Source organism: Sesamum indicum, linkage group LG7 (genome assembly GCF_000512975.1).
Source record: "Sesamum indicum cultivar Zhongzhi No. 13 linkage group LG7, S_indicum_v1.0, whole genome shotgun sequence".
Classification (NCBI taxonomy): domain Eukaryota; kingdom Viridiplantae; phylum Streptophyta; class Magnoliopsida; order Lamiales; family Pedaliaceae; genus Sesamum; species Sesamum indicum.
The window spans coordinates 9,046,816-9,068,388 of record NC_026151.1 but is presented as its reverse complement, the minus strand read 5'-3'; the positions used below and the strand labels follow the sequence as shown (position 1 = coordinate 9,068,388).

General features: G+C 38.2%; 6 protein-coding genes across 8 annotated transcripts; 4 read left to right on the top strand and 2 right to left on the bottom strand.

Annotated features, from left to right (window-relative positions):
* LOC105166742 (zinc finger protein CONSTANS-LIKE 10) lies at positions 3,262-6,664 on the top strand. Of its 3 annotated transcripts, none has more exons than XR_002287474.1 (4): positions 3,262-3,609; positions 4,975-5,490; positions 5,913-6,085; positions 6,163-6,664. XR_002287474.1 is itself a non-coding variant. In XM_011086202.2 (4 exons), exons 1-4 carry the CDS (start codon positions 3,505-3,507, stop codon positions 6,253-6,255), a joined length of 849 nt encoding a protein of 282 aa, XP_011084504.1. In that variant the 5' UTR covers positions 3,271-3,504; the 3' UTR covers positions 6,256-6,664. The 3 variants fall into 3 exon arrangements, 2 of the variants coding, with proteins under 2 accessions (XP_011084504.1, XP_011084505.1); XM_011086202.2 differs by having other exon boundaries at positions 3,271-3,609; positions 5,951-6,085; XM_011086203.2 differs by lacking the exon at positions 3,262-3,609 and adding an exon at positions 4,158-4,363 and having other exon boundaries at positions 5,951-6,085.
* On the top strand, positions 8,240-11,347 carry LOC105166740 (putative RING-H2 finger protein ATL21A). Its single transcript, XM_011086199.2, has 2 exons — positions 8,240-9,249; positions 10,210-11,347. Exons 1-2 carry the CDS (start codon positions 8,541-8,543, stop codon positions 10,638-10,640), a joined length of 1,140 nt encoding a protein of 379 aa, XP_011084501.1. The 5' UTR covers positions 8,240-8,540; the 3' UTR covers positions 10,641-11,347.
* Positions 11,145-13,602, bottom strand: LOC105166741 (rust resistance kinase Lr10-like). The gene is made up of 2 exons (XM_011086201.2): positions 12,644-13,602; positions 11,145-12,408 (listed from the first exon to the last, which is right to left on the bottom strand). The coding sequence occupies exons 1-2, from the start codon at positions 13,401-13,403 to the stop codon at positions 11,264-11,266; spliced, it is 1,905 nt and encodes a 634-aa protein (XP_011084503.1). The 5' UTR covers positions 13,404-13,602; the 3' UTR covers positions 11,145-11,263.
* On the top strand, positions 14,073-16,932 carry LOC105166738 (rust resistance kinase Lr10-like). Its single transcript, XM_011086197.2, has 4 exons — positions 14,073-14,977; positions 15,367-15,387; positions 15,498-15,530; positions 15,721-16,932. The coding sequence occupies exons 1-4, from the start codon at positions 14,191-14,193 to the stop codon at positions 16,803-16,805; spliced, it is 1,926 nt and encodes a 641-aa protein (XP_011084499.1). The 5' UTR covers positions 14,073-14,190; the 3' UTR covers positions 16,806-16,932.
* On the bottom strand, positions 16,903-19,084 carry LOC105166739 (rust resistance kinase Lr10-like). The gene is made up of 3 exons (XM_011086198.2): positions 18,278-19,084; positions 18,102-18,134; positions 16,903-18,025 (listed from the first exon to the last, which is right to left on the bottom strand). Exons 1-3 carry the CDS (start codon positions 18,996-18,998, stop codon positions 17,040-17,042), a joined length of 1,740 nt encoding a protein of 579 aa, XP_011084500.2. The 5' UTR covers positions 18,999-19,084; the 3' UTR covers positions 16,903-17,039.
* Positions 19,333-21,573, top strand: LOC105166917 (rust resistance kinase Lr10-like; the record flags this gene model as incomplete). Its single annotated transcript, XM_020695435.1, is given in 4 exon segments — positions 19,333-20,364; positions 20,465-20,485; positions 20,596-20,625; positions 20,739-21,573. Coding segments are annotated over 4 exon segments (1,694 nt in total), but the record flags the coding sequence as incomplete, so codon positions are not given.

Sequence of the window (21,573 nt, the reverse complement as noted above, 5' to 3'; positions counted from 1 at the left end):
TATAAAATTATGGTTACCAAAAACTCATATAAATTTATTTTTGTAAGAATGTAAAATTCTTTAATTTGACAAGGAAAAAGGTCGGAAAGAAAAAAAATATATCATCTACATAAGTAATAATTTTATATCAAACAACATACAAACATAAATAATAGATCATAAATTATTACAAAAATAGTCAAATATTCAACTGAAATTCAAATTTAAGACCTCTAAAAACTCTTGCAACGATTTTATTATTGAAGCAAGACCCCGTTGGTTGTATTATAAATCTTGTAAATTTAATCATTTTAAATAAATATAACAAAAAAGTTTAAATGATGTTTAATATTTCTAGTAGATGTATGTATAATAATCCAAAAATTTGTATAAATAAATCATATGTTATGGGATGTGAATGTAATTATTTTTAAATTATAATTAATATAATAGTTGTGATTTTGGAGAAATTTCACCAGCCATCACTTAAACTTATTTATCGGCCAATCAATTATTTTCTTAATTTATTAATTTTATCAATAATTTTTATTTATGTACATAAAAAAATAATTTATTTTATTAATTCTAATTTTTTAAAAAAATATATAATAAAAACTAAAATTATAGGTGCTCATGGAGTGTGTTTTTTGGCTGGGGTTTAATGCAAGGATTGTGAATGAAAGGGATTGAACCTAAAAGATGTTATCAAGTTGTCCCAAAAGAAGCCAAATGAGACCAATTATTACAACCTTACTATTATATATATATATATATATAAATACAATTTATCCTCTATAAAAAAATAAAATAACAATTTTACTCCCATATGTTATTAAAAACAGAGTCGAATACCCCCCTTGACCCAGTGGTGCATTACACACGCCCAACATACATCTCGGTATATTTTTTAACTAATAAAATATTATTTTATTTATATATTTATTTTAATGTAAAATATTAATTTCTATATATTTATATAAATACAATTCAATATATTAATATTATATATTAGTATATAACAATTATATATATATATATATATAAATAGTCCCTTTCTTCTTCATCCTCAAATTGCCGGTCCGCGGTGGTCGCTGTCCTGCAGCCACCATCTCCCTCGCTCTTGTCGTCACCGAACCCAGCCCCCTTCCGTCGTGCTGCTGCCATTATTGGACGCGTGTCGTGTTTTTGTTGGCCATCATATGTCCTTTTCAATTCATACACAAAACCATTTGGAAGTACAAGTTATTTAATTGGAAGTACAAGTTATCATACATAAAAAATAATTATGAACAAAAAATTTATTCAAAAAAGATCAACGTAATAAATAATTTTATGCTTAGGTGTTAACAAATTTGCAAAATATATATAAAAAGAATTTGCATGAATTTCAATTAACATATTTTCATTATGCATTGCAAAATTCAAAGAATATACTCAACTTGGATTTATTATAGTTATTTAGTCTTTTTTTCTTTTTTAAATAATTAGGAATTGTTTAGCGATTTCTTTTTTTATAGTTATAAAAAGCAATATTATCGGAATGCGTTAAAGACTACATGAGTTTTTTTTAATTTTACATCTCGTCAGTGTAATATTCCATCTACTTCACTTAGATTCCATTAAAATAAAACGATTAGGGACTACAGTGATATATGTTTAAAAGACGAAGAACTATTATGGAGTATTCGAAGAACGACGGATTAAAATGGGATGGCAAGTAAAGATGAGTTGTAATGAAGAGATTTGGCCTAATTAATTTTACTAATTTTCAGTCAAGAACTTTAGGATAAAAATGGTAAAAAATAAATGTAATATTTTTCTATCCACAATTAAAAATATAAATATATACAATATTTTATAAGTGTGAAAACTAGAATCTTTGAGCATAAATGTCACTTAGAGGGTGGCTAATTTTGTTTTAATATTATATAAATCCATGAATATTACAATGTTGATTTTTTAGATGAATTTTTTTTAATGGGTCAGTCCCATCATTCCAATGATTATTAATAGATCAAAATACATTTAATTAACAATTTATAATAAAAAAAAATATTTTTTTCTATTTTTTTGCACACATTCTAAGCGTCGTTCCTAACTCAAGCGCGTGTAATACACTGATCACTTTTCTCAAAGTCATAATAAGTAATTTGGTGTCTTCATGTGAATATTATGAAATTCAACACTATAATATAAATTAAAAAATATTAAATAATTAGGGATGATAAGAAAAAAGGAGACATTGCATGGTGTAGTATATGATTTGATGACCCCTTTTGAATTTTGTCCTTTTTGTATTTTCCTCTTTACTTAAACATGTCCCTTTCACTTGCCCATAGTAAAGAAATTAGTGCACCTACTTGAAAAAATAATATATATTTAAATCTTCACCCTCAATCTTCAATTACATGGTGCTTTGGTTGCCACTTTTGAGGTATTTTTGGATTTTAATTTTGTGTAAAATCAACCACAGTTATTAAACAGTTGATCACTGTGATTTAATAGTTAAAGTTTAATTATGTTATACTTATGATGTGGGTTCGAGTTCTTGTCAATAGGGTTATATGTACGTTTTGATCTGTGTGTTGACACCATATGGTTATACTTCGATTGTTGGTGATAATAAGTCAGATATAAGAATACTGCTTTTAAACAGGCCTTGATTTTTTATGATTGCAGTAACCCATATAAACACAATCCTCTCTAACGGGCCTTAGTTTTTTGCAGCAGTAAGTGAAGACACCAACTGACACATATAATGCAAGTGCGATATTTTTTGACAGGTTTATGGGATGTCACTTCTACTTGTTAGTTGAATTTAAAAGACTATATCTTTATAATTTTTTAATAATATTTATTTTCTATGAGGTACTTAGAGTAAGATTTTATCCTCTAAAAGAACGTAAATCTCTTTATATATATATATATATTCAGACCCTAAAAAATGTTATAATTATCTAAAACTTCAAATTACAACCACAATTAAATTTATTAATGATGGAGTTTACTACTAAATTTTAATTCTTTTTACTAGGACTAATCCTACACTATGAATTTTACTCTAAAAAAACCCATAAAATTTTAGATAAAAATGGAAAAAATTATTTTTTTAAAATTATGTAAATCACTCTTTAAAAATAATTATTAAATTAAAAAGATAGTGTGCGTGTCTATGCATATATAAAAGAATAACAGTGGTAAATTTGGCGCATAAATTTGTTTTTACCGTCGCAAAATTCCCTGTCCTGAATGAAGACTCCAAACCCAAGAAGCCACCAAAATCAGATTCCTTCTTCAACTCTCTCTCTCTCTCTCTCTCTCTCTTCATTACGGCTGTTGCTGTAGCTGCTCTGCTGCTTCTCTGTGTTTTTTTCCGCTCTCTCTGATGCCTATAAAAAAACCTCTCCTCCATTAAAGCACTAGTGCTTATATCTGTACATACACTTACATACAGAATTCTCTCCCTCTCTCTCTCTCTCTCAGTCTCTTGAAGTTATATATTGAGAAATACAAGAAGTGAAGTAAATGTATGCAGAAACAGGGCTAATGTTCCCCTACTTCCAGAGCTTCCCTCAAGAAGTTCAGCAGTTTGATGACTTTTTCTGCTCCCACAAGCCCAATGCTTCATTGGTAAACAATCTCTTCGTTCTTGATCACGATTTCTGTGTTTTGGTCAAAACCTTAACACAAACTAACCTTTTTCGTCTGTCTTTGTAGGGATTCTTTTTTAATATTTGCGTCTTCTGTTCTTCATTTTCTTTTCTGTGAAGTTCCTTTTTTTGTCCCCCATTTTTCTATTTTTTGGGGCGGTGGATTTGGTTTTTTCAAGTTCAGGTTTTACGTTTGTGGGGGTTGTTCAATTACTGTTTGATTGTTCAAGAAATTTGGAGGAAAGTTTAATGGGCAAATGTTTTCATTGTTCAAGAATCTTGTCTGATTTTCTCACCTGAATTTCACTTCTGAAATTTGATTTCCAGACATTTAAATTAACGTTTTAACCGCTGCAAAAATTTGACTTATAGTTGAACATCAAAATGGAAAAGCTGATTTCTTTGTTCCAATGATCCCATTTTCCTTTAATGTTCTGTTTTTTTATAGGGATCGAAGAGATCTTTAAATAGAAAGCACTTCGAATTTTTCTATTTATGGAAGAAAAAGAGAACACAAAACATTGAAAAAAGAAAAAAAAGAGTATCATACTCATCACTTCCGTGTTCTTTACTCACTTATCTCTTTTCTTCGCCCAATACAAAGAGATAAATTTTTCCACCTAGTTATATTTCCTTTTCCCAACAACTCCTTTCTAGTGATGCTTTTGATCTTCTGATGTCAACTTGTTGAGGACTTTCACTTTTCCACTTGAGTTATGCTGATTAAAGATGAAGTAAGGATTGAGAGAAAATCTAAAGCTAAAAGATACCCTTTAATGGCTTTGTTATTCCAAAGGGTTCTTGTTTTTCAGTGGGATTTCTGTTTCTGTGTAACTTTGTTGCTAATCTTAAAAGGGTTAATTTAAATTTCCCTTATTTTCATGTGCTTGAGGTGAAAATGGCAGCTTCAGAGCATTGGCCTCTTAGCTAAGAGCAGTATGTATGAGTCATGGAAAATTTATGCCTGATTTTTGAGGAATTAGCAACTTAGACTTCTAAGATGTATAACTTTTTTTTGTTTCAAGTAAATTCTTGGGAAAATATTGCGGTTATAGTAAACAATTGGCTAATCTTATGCGTGTATCTGTCTCGTATTTGAGCCAATTTTTCACTCTGCATATTGAAATATTGGATATGAAGGTTCTGTTCATGTGATAGTTCTGTTTTGTGTTCATTGGCATCTTTAGACGTGTGAGGACAAGATGTGAAGATGTATAGATGTTGTACTTGATTGGGATTATTTCGTAGGACAGCAGTGTCATTGATAATCAGTACTTTCTGTTGAACATTGAGAAACATGATTTCTTATGTCATGGTAAACTTTTGTTTCTTAATTCCAATACAGGGCTTACCGAGCAGCCTCATTCAGACATCCCCTATATCCGAATACGACCTTGGGGGAGAAGGGGATCTCTTCAAGGCGCCTGAACTAGTTATAGGAGAACCCTTTACTGACCTCAACCCGATGGCTGCCATTTCTATGATTTCTTGTGGAGAAGATGTCATCTCACCCCAATCTTTGACCGTGTCTGATATCGAATCATCTATTGAGAGCGGACAAATTCTCAGTGAGGTTTTCTATGAGTGCAGGAAGGATCTTTTGGCAAAGGACGGGAACGAAACACCACTTTCTGACGTCCTTAGTATCAATATTCCTTCAGGAAAGATTGATGAGAACTTTATTGTTGAGGAGAACTCGCTCGCTGAGGGTCCGTTCCAGAAAAGTGTTAGTTCGAGTTGTTTAAGGTCAATGGACTCTTTGCATGAGACTCAGCTGAGGCCGAATTATCTTGATTTTCCCGTTCTGGACTTTGGAGCTGTTTATGGAATGAGACGAGCATTCAGCGAAGGAGACATAAAGGTCAACTTTACTTGCTCCCTTCTATCTAATTCACAGACTATATTTCCTTCATATAACATATATATGTATATCGTATGATAAACTTAAGGATAATACACTGGAACCCTTTCCTCTGAAGAGCAGGTGGCTAGAGTGGAATCAGGGTTCTTTTGTAATATGTTGAAGCCTCGGGCATGCATAAATTATCCCGAAACTTAATGGAGTGTAAAACCTAGAGAAACACGGCACAAAATGGATACTAAGACAAAACAAAACGTTGTACTATATCTTAACATCAAGCTTGAAACAAGCATGTATGACTTCTGTCAAACGGATATGTGCTCATTTAGCCATGCTCCCGACTGAGCCATATGCGTTTATTGGTTTGATGACAAGGTCGACGAGACTGTGAAATGTTTAGATGTTTCTGGATTCTTCGACAGGATAGGGCAGAGTCATTGATTCTGAGTTTTTATGACAGAGTCTTGGCAGCATCATGCAGTCCTCGATAGGGCAACCTAAACCTATGAGCAGCCGTGCTTCTGAAGACCGCAGGGAAAAGCTCTCCAGATACTGGAGTAAGAAGTCCAAGAGAAATTTTGGCAGAAAAATTAAGGTGAGTTTTGAATCTTTACTCAGTTTCCCCGTAACTACATATCCAGTACGAATTCTTACTAGACTGTCCGATTTCAGTATGCTTGCAGGAAGGCACTGGCCGACAGCCAGCCAAGAATCCGAGGGCGGTTTGCCAGGACTGAGGAACTAGAAAGTTGCAAGAAGCAATGAGTGTTTGTTTCTACAACTACAAGGATGTTGAGCTGTGGTTCTTAGAGCTAATCATGAGGTCAGGGAAAGGCAATCTCATGGTAATGTTAGTAACTGTGGTGTTAGTTGAAGCTTTGGTGGGATCTATTCTAGTTCGGACGGGTTCAGCAAAACCGAACTAATTTCATAGCAAGTGAACTACACTTATCGTGTAATTGGTGTGCAGCTGAAATAGTCAATAGCATGATAAGTGCAACAATATTTACAATGTGATTGGTAGAACCTCGTTTGGATTAGTATTTTTTTCCCATCTTAAAGCTTGATAGCTAGTTTGTTCGTAAAATGTAATAATCTGCATTGTAGATCAAATGCTCGTCTAGATTTGTACATATTGTTTGTTTCAATAAACCAAAATAGATTTGTGTAAGAAGTTTTATGGTACTATATATCTCAGCTGACCTGAGAGTTATGTTGGTAAGTATTCCTGAAAGCAACTTACGGTTTTGCTGTGTGTTTGGTCCAAACAAGATTATTTAAATTTTTATAATTAAAATAGTAAATAAATATTTTTATCAGGATTCGACATACAATCGAACTTGAATAGTTTAATATGTTTTATTTTCATTTTTAAAATTAATTAGTAATGCCGCAGCTTTAAATTTTAAAAATTAATAAAAATAGAAAGCATTCAAATAAAATTTGTTGAAGTAACAACTCAGTTCAAATAAATTTAATAAAATTAAAATGAAGAAAATTTGGTGGGCTTTTGTTGATTTAGGCCCACCTAATAGATCCAGTCCACTATTGATTATGTTCCGAGGGAAACGTGTTCCCTCTACTCACCACCACGTCGTCGTTTCCTTCACCGCATAAGACGGCGGCGCCACCTTCCCAGTTCAATCAAACCACTTTTTTTCTCTAGCGAGTTTTTTTCCATAAAAAATTTCCAGTTTTAAAGTTAATCTTCAGGAGAAGTAGGGAATGGCTAGCAGTCTGTACCGTCTATTATTATCTCCAATCGCCAGATCAGGGTTGTATAGCTCGGGGAATCGGCGATTCATCGTCACGAAGGTTCAGCTGTTGCAGAATCAGCAATCGGAAACGAAGGACTCGCCGGTTTTCGACGTTAAAGAGAAGGCCCACAACCAAGTCGGGGATCGAGAGAAAAGGGTTTCCAAAGATGAGGAAATTGACGGGAGCGATGAGTTTGTAAATAAGCAGACGGGTGAAGTCGGTGGCCCCCGCGGGCCGGAGCCCACTCGGTACGGCGATTGGGAGAAGAACGGTCGGTGCTATGATTTCTGAGCTTCCGATATTTCACGAATTATTCACTTTTCTTTTTTTTCTCTCAATCTGTTTTTATGGTTAAGAAATTAGAATAAATGGGGAAATCGCGATTGATTTAGGGTTAATTGGCTGTGATCCGATCATCTTTGCATGTTTGATCTTATCTATTACATTTTATCTCTAACCAACATGCAGTGATTGAACATGAAAAATGAAGAAAAAATTTAGAATATTTTCACAAAACAAACACTTGTTCACGCTGTTTCTTGGGAAAAGACCAAAGCTTCTTTCCTCTTTTTTTCTTTTTGGTGTGTGTGTGTGTGTTTGTGTTGAAATGATCAGTAAAGAAAACAAGAAGTCAGTGAGGGTTGAAATGATCATTATAATAATACTTGGCAATTTTCTGTGTATTATTTTGACCAAGTCCTTTGCTTGTGATATGGGTTGTGTTGAAGGAAGGGCCTTCACAAAATATGATCAAAGAAAAAAGGCATGTTTGTTGCCAATCAATTTTCTATTGAATCATTGAAGCGAATCGGTCGTGGCTTTGATTCAAGAAGTTGATTGGCCCAAGAGTCAAGTTACTGCATATCACCCCACCCCACCCCCAACCCCTGTTGCAGTTTAAGTTGAATTGTAAGGATCAAGAACGCAAATCAGACAATGAGTATAATCCATTCTCGTGCGACTAATTTGCATCGGAACAGTATTCCAATTCAACTGGAAGTATGTTATCTTCTTTCAACATAGAAATATAGGCTAATAGACTTCACAATTCAGAGTATGGTACCAAATTCAAAACTATTTGCATCACATTATCTTGTTTGATATAGAGTGACTGTCGTTTGATAGCAATATTTCACAAGACCTATAAAAAAACAGTAACAAAAACTGTCACACCCCTGCTCATCTATGGCTCCATGAGTTGACTTGCGAATTCAACTATATACAAATCCAAAAACCCCATCTTTTAAAATGCCCCAAATTCTTCAACCTTACATCACTACATCGCCAACTCAATGGACACTACCAAACTCATCATTGCTCTTTTCTTCATCTTCTTCTTCTACTTGCTCTTGAATTCTATCGTCGGAACAGCTTCAGCTTCAGCCTCCGAATTCTGTTCCAGCTCTCTCTGCGGTCGCACTGAACCCGTTATCCGATTCCCGTTTCGCCTCCCAGACCACCAGCCCGTCTCGTGCGGGTACCCAGGCTTTGACCTCTCCTGTGGCGCATTTAATCAAACACTTATCGAGCTCCCCAACTCAGGCAAGTTCACAGTCCAAGCCATAGAATACGGCAACCAAAACATATGGCTCAACGACCCCCAATATTGCCTTCCCAGACGCCTCCTCGAGTTGAACCTCTCCGGGTCGCCATTTAATGGTGTCTTCTTCCAAGATTTCACGCTTTTTAACTGCACGTTTGATTACAAAAGGTACAAGTTGGATCCCATAGGCTGTTTGAGTGGAGAGAATTACACAATTTTCGCTTCTTCCTCTGAAAGGGCTATCAGATTCTTGGCGTCCAAGTGTAGCTTGGTGGCGACGGTGGCGGTGCCGGTTCAGTGGGAGTTTTTCCAGCCGGTGACGACGTCGGATCTCAGCGACGATATCCGGCTCAGCTGGGGTTGGCCGCGCTGCCGGCGGTGTGAGGCCCGCGGCGGCCAGTGCGGGCTCGTCAGCGTAAATAGTAGCGTGATTGAGTGCAGAAATATTCGTCGGCATGGTAAAGTCCTCTTCCCTCCGTTCCCTCTCTAATTTCTATATCTTTTTCCAATTAATTCTTTTTCTTCTATGTTTATTTTAATTTACCAAATTAAACACCTAAAATACAAAATATACTTAACCACAACCAACTTTTTATTATTAAATTATTTTATTTACGTATTTAAATGTATCACATACCCCAACACATACCATCCTATACCGATTTGGTAACGTATGCGACCAATTTATAATTATATAATTTGTTAGATTATCGTTCTAAATATTAAACTACACGATTTTAATCACAATTGCACATAATTAAAATGGACATGCTACTTGGAACCGTGCAATGGACCCTTACAAGAGCAATCTTTTATGAAAAGGCAATTACTTCAGTTAGGAAAAGAGAATATTACGAGATCCTTTTACTTCAGTTAGGAAAAGAGAATATTACGAGATCCTTTTACTTTTAATTACCCGTTGCATTTCGAGTTATATAATAGGTCTAAAATAAAATAAATTGACAGAAAATAAGATTCTTTGACTTTTAATTGCCCGTTGTATTTCGAGTTATATAATAGGTCTAAAATGAAATAAATTGACAAAAAATATATATTTGATATGACGTAAAGTCAAATTACCGTGCAATGGACCCTTGCAAGAGCAATCTTTTATGAAAAGTCAATTACTTCAATTAGGAAAAAGAGAATATTACAAGATCCTTTGACTTTTAATTACCCGTTGCATTTCGAGTTATATAATAGGTCTAAAATGAAATAAATTGACAAAAAATATATATTTGATATGACGTAAAGTCAAATTGTATGAGGTATTATTCATTCAAGTTTTGATTAATCGTACTATAACATGAAATGGTTTAGTAACATTATGTTACATGAGGTATTGTTTGTACCAATGAAGTGTGTTTATAGAGTTTTCCGAACGTGTTACTAAATGAAACCATGAACTAACCTTCCAGGGCTGCCAAGAGGTGCTCGATACGCCATAATCGTCGGAGCAGGTTTCCCAGCATTCCTCTGCCTGCTGGGCTTCGTCTACTTCATTTGTGGCCGGGTGATATGCTGTAGCAGGTGGCGGCAGCGGCCCCTCATGGAATTCTCGGTGGTGGTGGCTCCACAGCCAACCATCACGACGGCAGGCCTCGACGGCCCAACTATCGAGACGTACCCGAAAACGATCCTAGGGGAGAGCTGTCGGCTGCCTACACCTGACCATAATATTTGCTCAATCTGTTTGTCTGAATATATGCCTAAAGAGACATTGAGAAGCATACCTGAGTGCCAGCACTGTTTCCATGCAGAATGTATAGATGAATGGCTGAGGATGAACCCTTCTTGTCCTGTTTGTAGGAATTCTCCTAAGTCCTCTCCTCTGACACAGGCTGCGTGATGCTTGTTTGAGACAGGAATTTAGAGGGTTTGGTTACGGTTTGTTCTTAACCACAATGTTGGAGGAAGACAAGAAAAGATTAACTGTGCTGTGCATGTAATTTTGATGATTTTCTCATTGGTAGTGCCTTTGATGAGGGAGTGTAGATAGAATGAAACATGTTGATGCTGTGCTATAATTAAGATGTAAATATGGACTTCTTTTCCTTTGATAAATGTTGACTTAATGGAGCTTTCTTGTGACTTAGAATCATGAGTTCTTTGTGTTCCTTGACTTGGAGTAATGGGTTTTTGTTATTAAAGTGTGGATTCTTGATCTAATAGTACACTTGAGCTCATTCATTATGATCTAATTTTATTGTCGGACACCAAATTCTTGCGGATGTCAAGAAAAAGAATATCGAAAATTCAAGTGACTGAAGGTTAAGCAATCACTTTGTAAGTAATAGAAAGAAAAAACGAGTGGAGGGAGAGTTTAGAGTCGATTTCTTTGTCTCGTTCATAATTTGCCTTGCAACTTCCAAACACATCATATAAAAAACAGTGTAAAAATGTGATCTTATGTTACATAGAAAGAATGAGCACCTCAAATCTAAACAATATGCACATACTGTCACAAGTTCATCACCTCATTCCATCATTACTCATGCTTGTTTGAGCACTAATGAACGAGCCCTCACTGGAAGTTGACGTGGTGTTCACAGACTTTGAAGGAGCAAAAGGATTTGGCGGCATGATGGGCATGTTTTCGCCTTCAAGCATCTGAATCACGACTTTCGTGGAAGGCCTGTCAGCCGGATACCACTGAATGCACCACAAGCCTACAATGATCAGCCGTTTCACTATGTCACTATCGTCCTCTTTCTCAATCTGGATCGCTATGTCTTCTCCTTTGTCAAGCTGGTTATACATCCACTCAGGAAAGTACACTTGGCTGCTGCTGTCTTGTCCGTTGGCTTGGAAGTTCCTCCGCCCCCCAACCAAATCAAGCAACAACATACCGTAGCTGTAAATATCAGATTTATACGACACTTTCCCGAAATTCCTTGAGAATACCTCTGGAGCAATGTAACCAATCGTCCCTCTTGCAGCAGTCATTGTGACGACACTTTGCTCCTTGGAACACAGTTTTGCTAAACCAAAATCTGCAACTTTTGGGTTGAGATTGTGGTCTAGTAAGATGTTATGAGGTTTAATGTCAAAATGAAGGATCCTCTGGTTGCAGCCCTGGTGAAGATAATCGATCCCTTTGGCTATACCTAAAGCGATCTTGTGCACCTTCTCCCAACCAAGCGTGCTGCTCTGCTTCCCCGACGAAATGTACTTCTCAAGTGAGTCGTTTTCCAAGAACTCGTAGACTAGAGCTCGTCTGTATCCATCAGCACAGTATCCCACTAGACGAACCACGTTGACGTGGTGGATCTTGCCAATGGTTCCCACTTCATTGATGAACTCTTGGCCATCTCCTTTGATGTTGTTGAGGACTTTAACGGCTACAGGAATGTCGGAAGAGAGCTTCCCTTTGTACACCGTCCCATAACCTCCACGGCCCAGTTTCTGCTTAAAATCATCAGTTATTCTCTTGATCTCCGAGAAAGTGTATCTTGTTGGCCTAAGAGCTTTATAATCCTCCAAGAACTGTTCAATTCTTCTTTGGTTCTGTCGTTTTCTCTTCCACACGGTATAGACCCGACACAGTGCGGCAAACACTAGCGCCGTCAGGAAAACACTAACCACCAACACTGCAATAACTACGTTTTTCGACAAACCTGTGAAAGAAGGAATACAAGATCAGCAACATTGCTGCTAAAACTCACAATACTTTCCATTTTCTCACTTTCCTCCAATTCACAATGCTCTCATCTTACAAGATCACTCTGTATCAGATATTCAAATTCTATAGCAATGAACTGCTGAAAATCTTGATGCAGCAAAGCTATAGTGCTATAAAACACACATAAATTTCAACAGATGAAAGATTCAGACAAAATGTATAAAGGTTACCTTTTTTCTTCGGTTCAGGTGGTACTCTTGGAATGTCAAAGCATTCAGTTCCATTGTTCGGGCCGTTGTTCTTTGACCTGCAATACATTCCTCTCGCTTCACAACTACCACAAGACGGTTCGGACCAATACAACTGAGTGTTATCAACAGAATATTCTCTCGGCCCGTATAGAATCACCTCTGAGATATCAGAAATATTGTACATCTTCACACAACTAGACACCGACGCTTCGGTAACCGAATAATACGATCGGTATGCGTACACTCTGAACCCTCCATGATCAAGACAAGAGACCCTGTCTGAATAGTTGTCTTCTGGCTTGCCCGAGCAATTGAAAAGTGTGAATCCATCTGTTCCCGGGCTGTAGCTGTAATACATTTCAAAAGGAGATGCAGGGGAGTTGACATCAGGAACCCGGCTGGGGAGGCATGATCCGTTAAATAAGCTGACCCGAATCACCTGACTTCTGTAGTCAATTTCTTGAACTGTAGCTCTTGCTGATATTGAGAGGACAATGTTCCGGGTCGAGGCCCGAACCGGGAACTGGAACTCAAATTCCGTGCTGTTGTTGGGATTGCAAGAAAGATCAAAGCCCGGATAGCCGCAGTGCTCTGGCTGGCGGCCCTTTAATCGGAAAGGAAAGCGGACAACCGGGCCCGAGGCATGGCAGCTTGTGGGCTCGCATTCATCTTGGGCTGCTGCAAATCTTGATTCTTGGACAGGTGCTGAGAAAATCAAGAAAATCAAGAGAAGAATCATACTGGCTGTAAGGAACTAAAGCTTGTTTTCTGTTTCTTTCAATCCTTCTGATGGGTATTTATCTAAATCTCTGCTAAAGTCTGAAAAGAAAACAGACAAGCTACACTCAGAAACATGAAATGGTAGTGGATCAAATCGTTTGAATCAAGTAGTTTAAAGTATTGAATTCTAGAACTTGTAAATAAGCGCGTATTTTAATTTGTAGAGAGAAAAAGATGAGCAAGGACAGGTGTTGAAATGGCGCAGTCCACCTTGTCTGCTTGATTTTCAACGATGATGTAAGAGGGGATAAGTAAAATTTGGAACTTTAGGACCACTCCCACTTGGCAAGTTGGACAATTCCATTCCCTTTGTAGGGTTGTGCTACATGCCGTGTATGAAGACCAACACACAAACTGCATCAAGGGTTTGTGGATCCAATACCTTGAAATTTTTTACTGATCGTGAGGTAATCGACGATAATGATAGGCCACGTCCTGTGCACCAGATCTATTGTAAACCAGCCCAAGAATGATGGACCTGGTCAGTGGTCACTGGTCATAGCGTCTGACTCTCTCCACTTGTTCTCCAGCAATAATTATCCAAAAAATAGAACGCGAAAAGTTGACTGACAGGATGAGCTGACCCTGTCTTGATCGTCAGTAAAACCAGCCAACCCAAAGCAAATCAAATCAGTTGAAATCAATTTAGAACAGTCATATATATATATATATAGAGAGAGAGAGAGCTCCTTCTTCTTCCCAGTCTCACAAACAAGAATTCATAATATCACTAAAAGAGCAGAAAAATGTTGACGGGAAAGAGACTCTTTTTTGCGATTTCAAGAATCTTGATTCTCCTCCTTTCCCTTACAGTTAATTCCAAAGCCCAGAACAATAATCCCACTTCATCCTGCCCTACTTCATCTTGTGGGAATATCAGCGTAAGCTTCCCCTTCAGGCTGAAAACCGACCCCAAATCCTGTGGGTACAACCACCCCAGCTTTGAGATAGATTGCCAGAACAATCGGGCCATAATGACTGTAAGATCAAGAAAGTTCTATGTCCAAGATATCAATTATGAGTACTTCTCAATGAGGCTAGTTGATCCAGGCATAAACAGGGGGAATCTCTCTTCTTGCCCTGCTTTTTCCAATGGCTATGATGACTGGCCCACTTCCATTTTTGATGGGATCTTGGATAACATACCTGTGGTGTTTGTCCACTGTTTGGCTCCTGTCAGTTCTTTGAAGTATGTGGAAGCTGGTTTTTGTGGCAACAGGAGCAGCATTTTTCCCAATTCTTCAGAAGTTCATAGTTATGTTATGATTGGTGATCGTGTTATGATATCGGATTTGGAGGATTCCTGTACAGTTGACATGGTGGCCCGGGCATCGCCCCGAGGGCCTACGAGAGATAACTCTTCTTTGGCAAGCATTTATGATGGATTGGCTTACGGGTTCGAGCTTTCTTGGTTTCGTGTTCTTTGTGCAGAATGTGAGAGGACTTATGGATATTGCAGCTTGGAGGGGAATACTATCAGTTGCAAGCATTATTGCAGGGAGGATACTCCTCTTTCAAAACTTGGCTTTAAGTGTAAGTGATAGTTCATGTTTTCTTGATCTTGAATTTATGCCTGGAAAATTATCTTTCAAATGCTTGTTGCGATCACTTAGCTGCAAACATTTGTTATGATTTTGAACTGATGATGATGGGATAGAATTGGATGGTTCTTGGGATTTATGGACTGAGGAAATTATTACTACATGGTAAAATGATAATTGTGGTATCCTTTAAGTATCATGGAACAACTGATGTTTCTTATTATCCTTAGTACTTTTAGCTACTGAAAATTGTCTCAAACTATTATTATTTCAGTTTTCAATGCTTTACCTGGATAAAGGAATATAGCTGATGAGCGTTTTTCTTCTGATTTTTTCACTTACTATAAGTTTGCTGACACTGCTTTTACTTGAACAATGCAGGTCAATTTGAGTTCTGGGGATGTGAGTTCTTAAACTATTCAAGTCTACACTACTTGTCTTTGTGAGCCTTTTCCTTTAAAGTTTTAACATATTGTTATATCCTCTAACTTCTAACTTTGCTTTTTCAACAGTAATTATCGGTGTATGGGGCGGTATTGCAGTTGGTAAGATTCAGACCCATTATTTTCTTACACAGATTCTTGATTGTCTGTTTCATTGATCCTGTTTTTTAGTTTAAGTAGCAGATTTTGCTTGTTTATTATCACCTTCCGCCAAAGAAAAGGAAATTGTTTGTAATTCAAAATTATTGTTTTGTTGAGTAGCTGACGGTTCCTTTTCCTCATGATCATGCAGGTGGGCTTTTAGCTCTGAGATTCATCATTGGATTCCCGTTCCTCATCGGGCTAGTGGTGTATAAATGGAGAAGGCGGCATTTATCGATGGATGAAAGCATCGAAGAATTTTTACAAGGTCAGAACAACCTCACGCCGATAAAGTACACCTACTCTGAGATCAAGAAAATGACCAACAATTTCAACCAGAGGTTGGGTGAGGGGGCCTACGGAACCGTCTATAAAGGAAAGCTTAGAAGTGGCCCTTTCGTTGCAGTGAAAATGATGGGACAATCAATGGCTACTGAGCAAGAATTCATCAGTGAAGTTGGCACGATTGGCCGGATTCACCATGTCAATGTAGTTCAGCTCATCGGCTTCTGCGTGGAAGGTTCAAAGTGTGCTTTAGTATATGAATATCTGCCTAATGGTTCCCTAGACAGATACATTTTCAACCAACTAGGTATAGAGGCCCTAGCCTTGAGGTACGAGAAAATGTTCGATATTGCCCTTGGAGTGGCTCGTGGAATCGACTACCTGCACCGTGGTTGTGACATGCAAATCCTGCATTTCGACATCAAGCCTCATAACATCTTGCTCGATGAGAATTTCAACCCGAAAATCTCCGACTTTGGGCTGGCAAAACTGTACCCGACCGACGGCAGTGTTGTAAACCTGACGGCTGCAAGAGGAACGATGGGCTACATGGCACCAGAGATGTTCTACAAGAACATTGGTGGAGTCTCCTACAAGGCTGATGTTTATAGTTTTGGAATGTTGTTAATGGAAATGGCGGGTAGACGGAAAAATATGAACCCCTTCACTGAAGACATTGGCCAAATTTACTTTCCATTGTGGGCGTATGACCAGCTTTATGCTGGAAAGGAGATAGAGATAAAGGATGCAACAGAAGAAGAGAGGAAGCTGGTGAAGAAGATCATCATAGTGGCCTTGTGGTGCATACAGATGAAGCCGTCTGATCGGCCTCCGATGAACAAAGTAGTCGAGATGCTCGAGGATGACTCTGAACTGCCGATGCCTCCAAAGCCTTTCATGGCGCCACGTGAGATGGCAAACGATCATGAAATGACTAGAACTCCCAATTAACCTTTATTATTTTGTCATATTGTATAGACTATACAGTTAGATTCTTTTTCTTTTGCCTGCTAAGTAAATATTATGCTGTTTGTCCTTCGACACAACGTAGAAAGTGTAAATCGATAATTGTTCACTAGCTTATTGTGTTTCAGCTTATTAACATTATCAGAATAGAACAAGTCATGAATGAGTATCTGCAGACCAAAACAAAGTTTTCTGCTAAATATGTTTCAACATGAAGTTTCATGTGTGTTTGAGATTGAAAGAGGCAAAAGGATTTGGCGGTGTAATGGGCTTATTGTCTCCTTCGAGCATTTGAATCACTGTCTTCATAGACGGGCGATCAGATGGAAACCACTGAATGCACCATAAGCCGACAACTGAGAGTTTCTTAACCATCTCAATATTCTCTTCTTCTTCGTCTATCTGGATTGCTCGTTCTGCTCCATTCTTGAGGATCCATTCGGGGAAGTAAATGCCACCATTTTCTTTCTCTCCACCGCTCCGTCTCCCTACAACATCCAGCAACAACATGCCGAAGCTATAAACATCTGCTTTCTGTGACAGGACGTCAAAGGTACTTGCAAACATTTCTGGGGCAGCATATTCTGATGCCCCTGGAGCAGCACTTATCGAACATACTAAGACTTTGGGATTTAAGTTGTTATCTAGCAGAATGTTCTGAGGTTTAATGTTCAAACTGAGGATGTTCTGGTTGCATTCTTGACGAATGTAGTCAATCCCTTTGGCTACGGCTAGAGCAACTTGGTGCAGTGTCTCCCAACCAAGCATTTGGCTCTGGCTTTCTGAAGAAATAAGCATTTCAAGCGTACCACTCGACAAGAACTCATAAACAAGAGCTCTTTTACGTCCATCAACACAATATCCAACTAATTGAAGGACGTTGACGTGTTCCATTCGACCTATTGTGTCCACTTCGTCAATAAAGTCCTCAACATTTTGTTCAGAATGATCGAGCATCTTCACAGCAACACAAGTTTCATCGACGAGCATCCCTTTGAAAAGAGTTCGTGGGCCGAGTTTTTCCTTGAAATTATCTGTAATTCTCTTGATATCTGCATATGAGTATCTTCTAGGGCTCATGTCTTTGTGATTCTCTAAGATTTTTTGTATCCTTTTGTGCTCCTCTTTCTTTCTTTTCATCGAGATGAAGACGAAGAACAACTCAACCATGATAAACCCAAGGAGTATAGTTCCTACAGTTATACCTGTAATCCGCACATGTATTGTCAAAAATCATTTCTAAACCAGAGTGAAACAAAGAATAGTAATGATAACTTTTACCTGCAACAAGTGATTTATAATTTTTCGATAAACCTGGTAAGACAAATATATGTCTGTTAGCTGATATAACCTGAAATTTCTTGCTAAAACACAGATTTGTCTTAACTTGTGTCAAGATTTCTGTTGAAAAGAGGAAAACAAGATTCAGAGCAGACTGGAGTACTGTGTTTGTGTACCGTGTTGAGGTTGTTCCGGACTGAAGCATTCAGTGTCTTCTGCTGTATTATTCCTCAATCTACAAAACTTGCCTTCTGCTTCACAATTTCCGCAAGACGGTTTTCGCCAACGAACATAAAAACGCTCACCATATTCATCATCTCTTCCTGCTAATGCATTGTACGGTACGTATGAAATGTTGTACATCTTAAAACAAGATGAGTGAGGAGGCAGAGCTGTGATCTCACTGGTAGAAGGGAGAGTTATGACTTTGTGATCATGGTTGCTAAGGCAAGAAACCGTCTGCCAATCACTTTCTGCATTAGAACAATTGAACAAAACATATCCCTCACTGTATCCTAACGCTTCCACCTCAAAAGGAGAGGCCGAAGAGTTCAAAGTGGTGAGCTTCTCTGGTGGGCAGGACCGTGCAACGGCATGCCTGACTAGCATCTGTTGTGCTCCGTAGTCGATCACCCCGACTGTGACAGTTGTTAGTAATGGAAGCACTACATTGTTGGCTGATGCTGTTACTGGAAATTGGAGATCAAACTTCAAATCACCACTTTCAGTGCATCTGAGTTCAAAGCCCGGATATCCACAGTGCTCTGGTTGATGATCTTTTAGCCAGAATGGGAACCGGATATTTGGCCCTGACGGTCCACATGTTGCAGGCAGGCAGCCATTTTGGCCTCCTGCAAGATGGACTATGGAAATGAAGGTGAAAAGGAAAATCTTCATGGTTTATGATTCTGTGAAATCCGTTAATACATCTTAGCCTATACAGTTGAGTTTTATCTTGATCTTGTTCTTCCTTATTTGACTTCTTGTTTCAAGATGCTGTCTAGAATAATATTTTGCACTTTCCTCCATTCTTCCTTACCCTACCACTCAACCTACGGGGACCAACATGAAACGCGTCGAGTGGATCAGAACAGACCTATTTTCTAATTTTTCAAACTTTGACTTTGAATGAAAGCATTAAGCAATAGAAGATCAACAACATTCTTAGTTGACAAATCACAATGATGAAGATTGTTGAGATATATTAATCACTCTTGCTCTGTATTTTCAGAACTCAATGTGGATAGTGGAATTATTAATTCTTCAGCATTATTAGTGCCAAGAAAAGTAACATTTTTAGTGATTTGATCTAGTCAATGCACTAATCACCAAAATCATTATATTCCAACTGAAGCAATAACCAGTTCCAGTCTGAAACATCCAAGAAACCATCCATCTATTCCCTTCTTTTCCAAGAACCCTTTTTCACATCAATAAAAGATATCAAGCTGTGCAATGGTTTACATTTCCTCATCATCTGTAAAAATGTCGACAACAGGTCTCTGGTTTTCAGTTCTAACAACCTTGATTCTACTCCTATGTTGTACCAAAAACTGCAGAGCCCAAAACAACTCGGCCTGCATCCCTTCTTCATGCGGGGACATCCAGATCAGATACCCTTTCAGGTTGCCAGACGATCCCACAAACTGTGGCCATCAGGACCCCGTTTTCGTGCTTGAATGCCAGCAAAACCGGACCTTGCTGAGATTAAGCTCAAGAAGGTACCATGTTCAGGCAATCACTTACAACAACTTTTCGATACGTGCATCTGATCCAGGTCTCGACAGCAAAAACTACTCATCCTGTCCGGTTTATTCTTCCATTGATTACGACATTTACTTAGGATACATGTCTCCTGGTTACACTAACACCACTTTCTTAACTTTTCTCAACTGCCTGGGCCCTGTGAACAATCCATTATATGTCGAGAGCCCTTTTTGTGGCAACAAAAGTGCTTTTTCCAACACATCCCGTGTTCATAGCTATGTTACAGCAAGAAGCATATCAGCATCCGATTTGGAGGATACTTGCACGTTCGACATGCCAGCTATGACCTCATTACCAGCATCATCTTCAACAGACGGTAACGTTTCGTATTCGCAGATTCATGATATGTTAGCCTATGGAGTTGAGTTTTCATGGTACCGAGCCATGTGCACATCATGTGAAGAAAGCAAGAGGACATGTTTTCTCGAGGACAACAGAATACAATGTCGCCGCGTTTGCTATGAAAGCACCCCTCTGTCTGAGCGTGATTTTGGCTGTAAGACAACTTCTATGCCTTCTGTCTTTGTTAGAACTATGTTCTTGAAACAGGACTTTTGGAACTACTTACACTCTTGTCTTTTTTAACTGTGATGCAGGCAAATTGGAGTACTATGCCCGTAAGTTCCTCTTTGCATTGGCTTCTGATTAGTTGATTATAAGCCTGTTCTTGGTACCTTTGTCAGTAAATCTTCATCCCCTGATCCTATTTTTTTTGCCCTTTGAACAGCTTATTTGCTACTTGTTGCCGTGGTAATTGGTAAGTTTCAGATGCACATTCAGTTGAAAACACAAGTGTAATAGAATGTAAATCGACCCTTTCTCTTCGCATCTACCTTAATTTCCTCATTCTTCTGTTTCTCAACTTCACAGGAGGACTGATAGGACTAAGGTTCGTGTTCGGGATCCCATTCATAGTTGGATTTCTGGTGTATAAATGCAAAACAAGGCGCTCATCACTGAACAAGAGTGAAACCATCAAAGAAATTCTGAAACAACAGATACATCCCGTGCCCATAAACTACAGTTACAGTGAGATCAAGAAGATGACAAGAAACTTCAAAACTAAAATAGGCCAAGGAGCTCATGGAACCGTTTACAAAGGCAACCTCCGTAGCGGTCCTCCTGCTGCAGTAAAAATGCTAGAGAGTTCCTCAGCCAGTGACAAAGAATTCATCACTTACATATCGAAAATCTCAAAAACAAGCCATGAAAACGTCGTGAGACTCATTGGCTTCTGCATCGAGGGCAAGAAACGAGCTCTAGTCCACGAGTTCATGCAACATGGCTCTCCTGAAAAACACATTTTCTTGCAGAAAACAAGTCCTTCTTTGAGCTATAAGCACATGTTCAAGATTTCTCTCGGAACAGCACGTGGGATCGAAGCATTACATGATAACAACATCTTACATCTTCGGATCAAGCCCGAGAACGTTCTACTTGATCAAGATCACAACCCCAAGATCTCCGATTCCGGGCTCCAAAACCTTTACACATCAAATGATCACGAAGCCGTATCCCTGAAAACAGGCAAATACAAAACAGGATTCCTACCTCCTGAAATGTTCTACAAGAACATTGGAGAAGTCTCCTACAAAGCTGATGTATACAGCTACGGAATGCTGGTGCTGGAAATGGTGGCAAGAATACAAGCCCTGAATCCATACGCTGAAAAATCAGGGAAAATGTACTTCCCCTGGTGGATTTA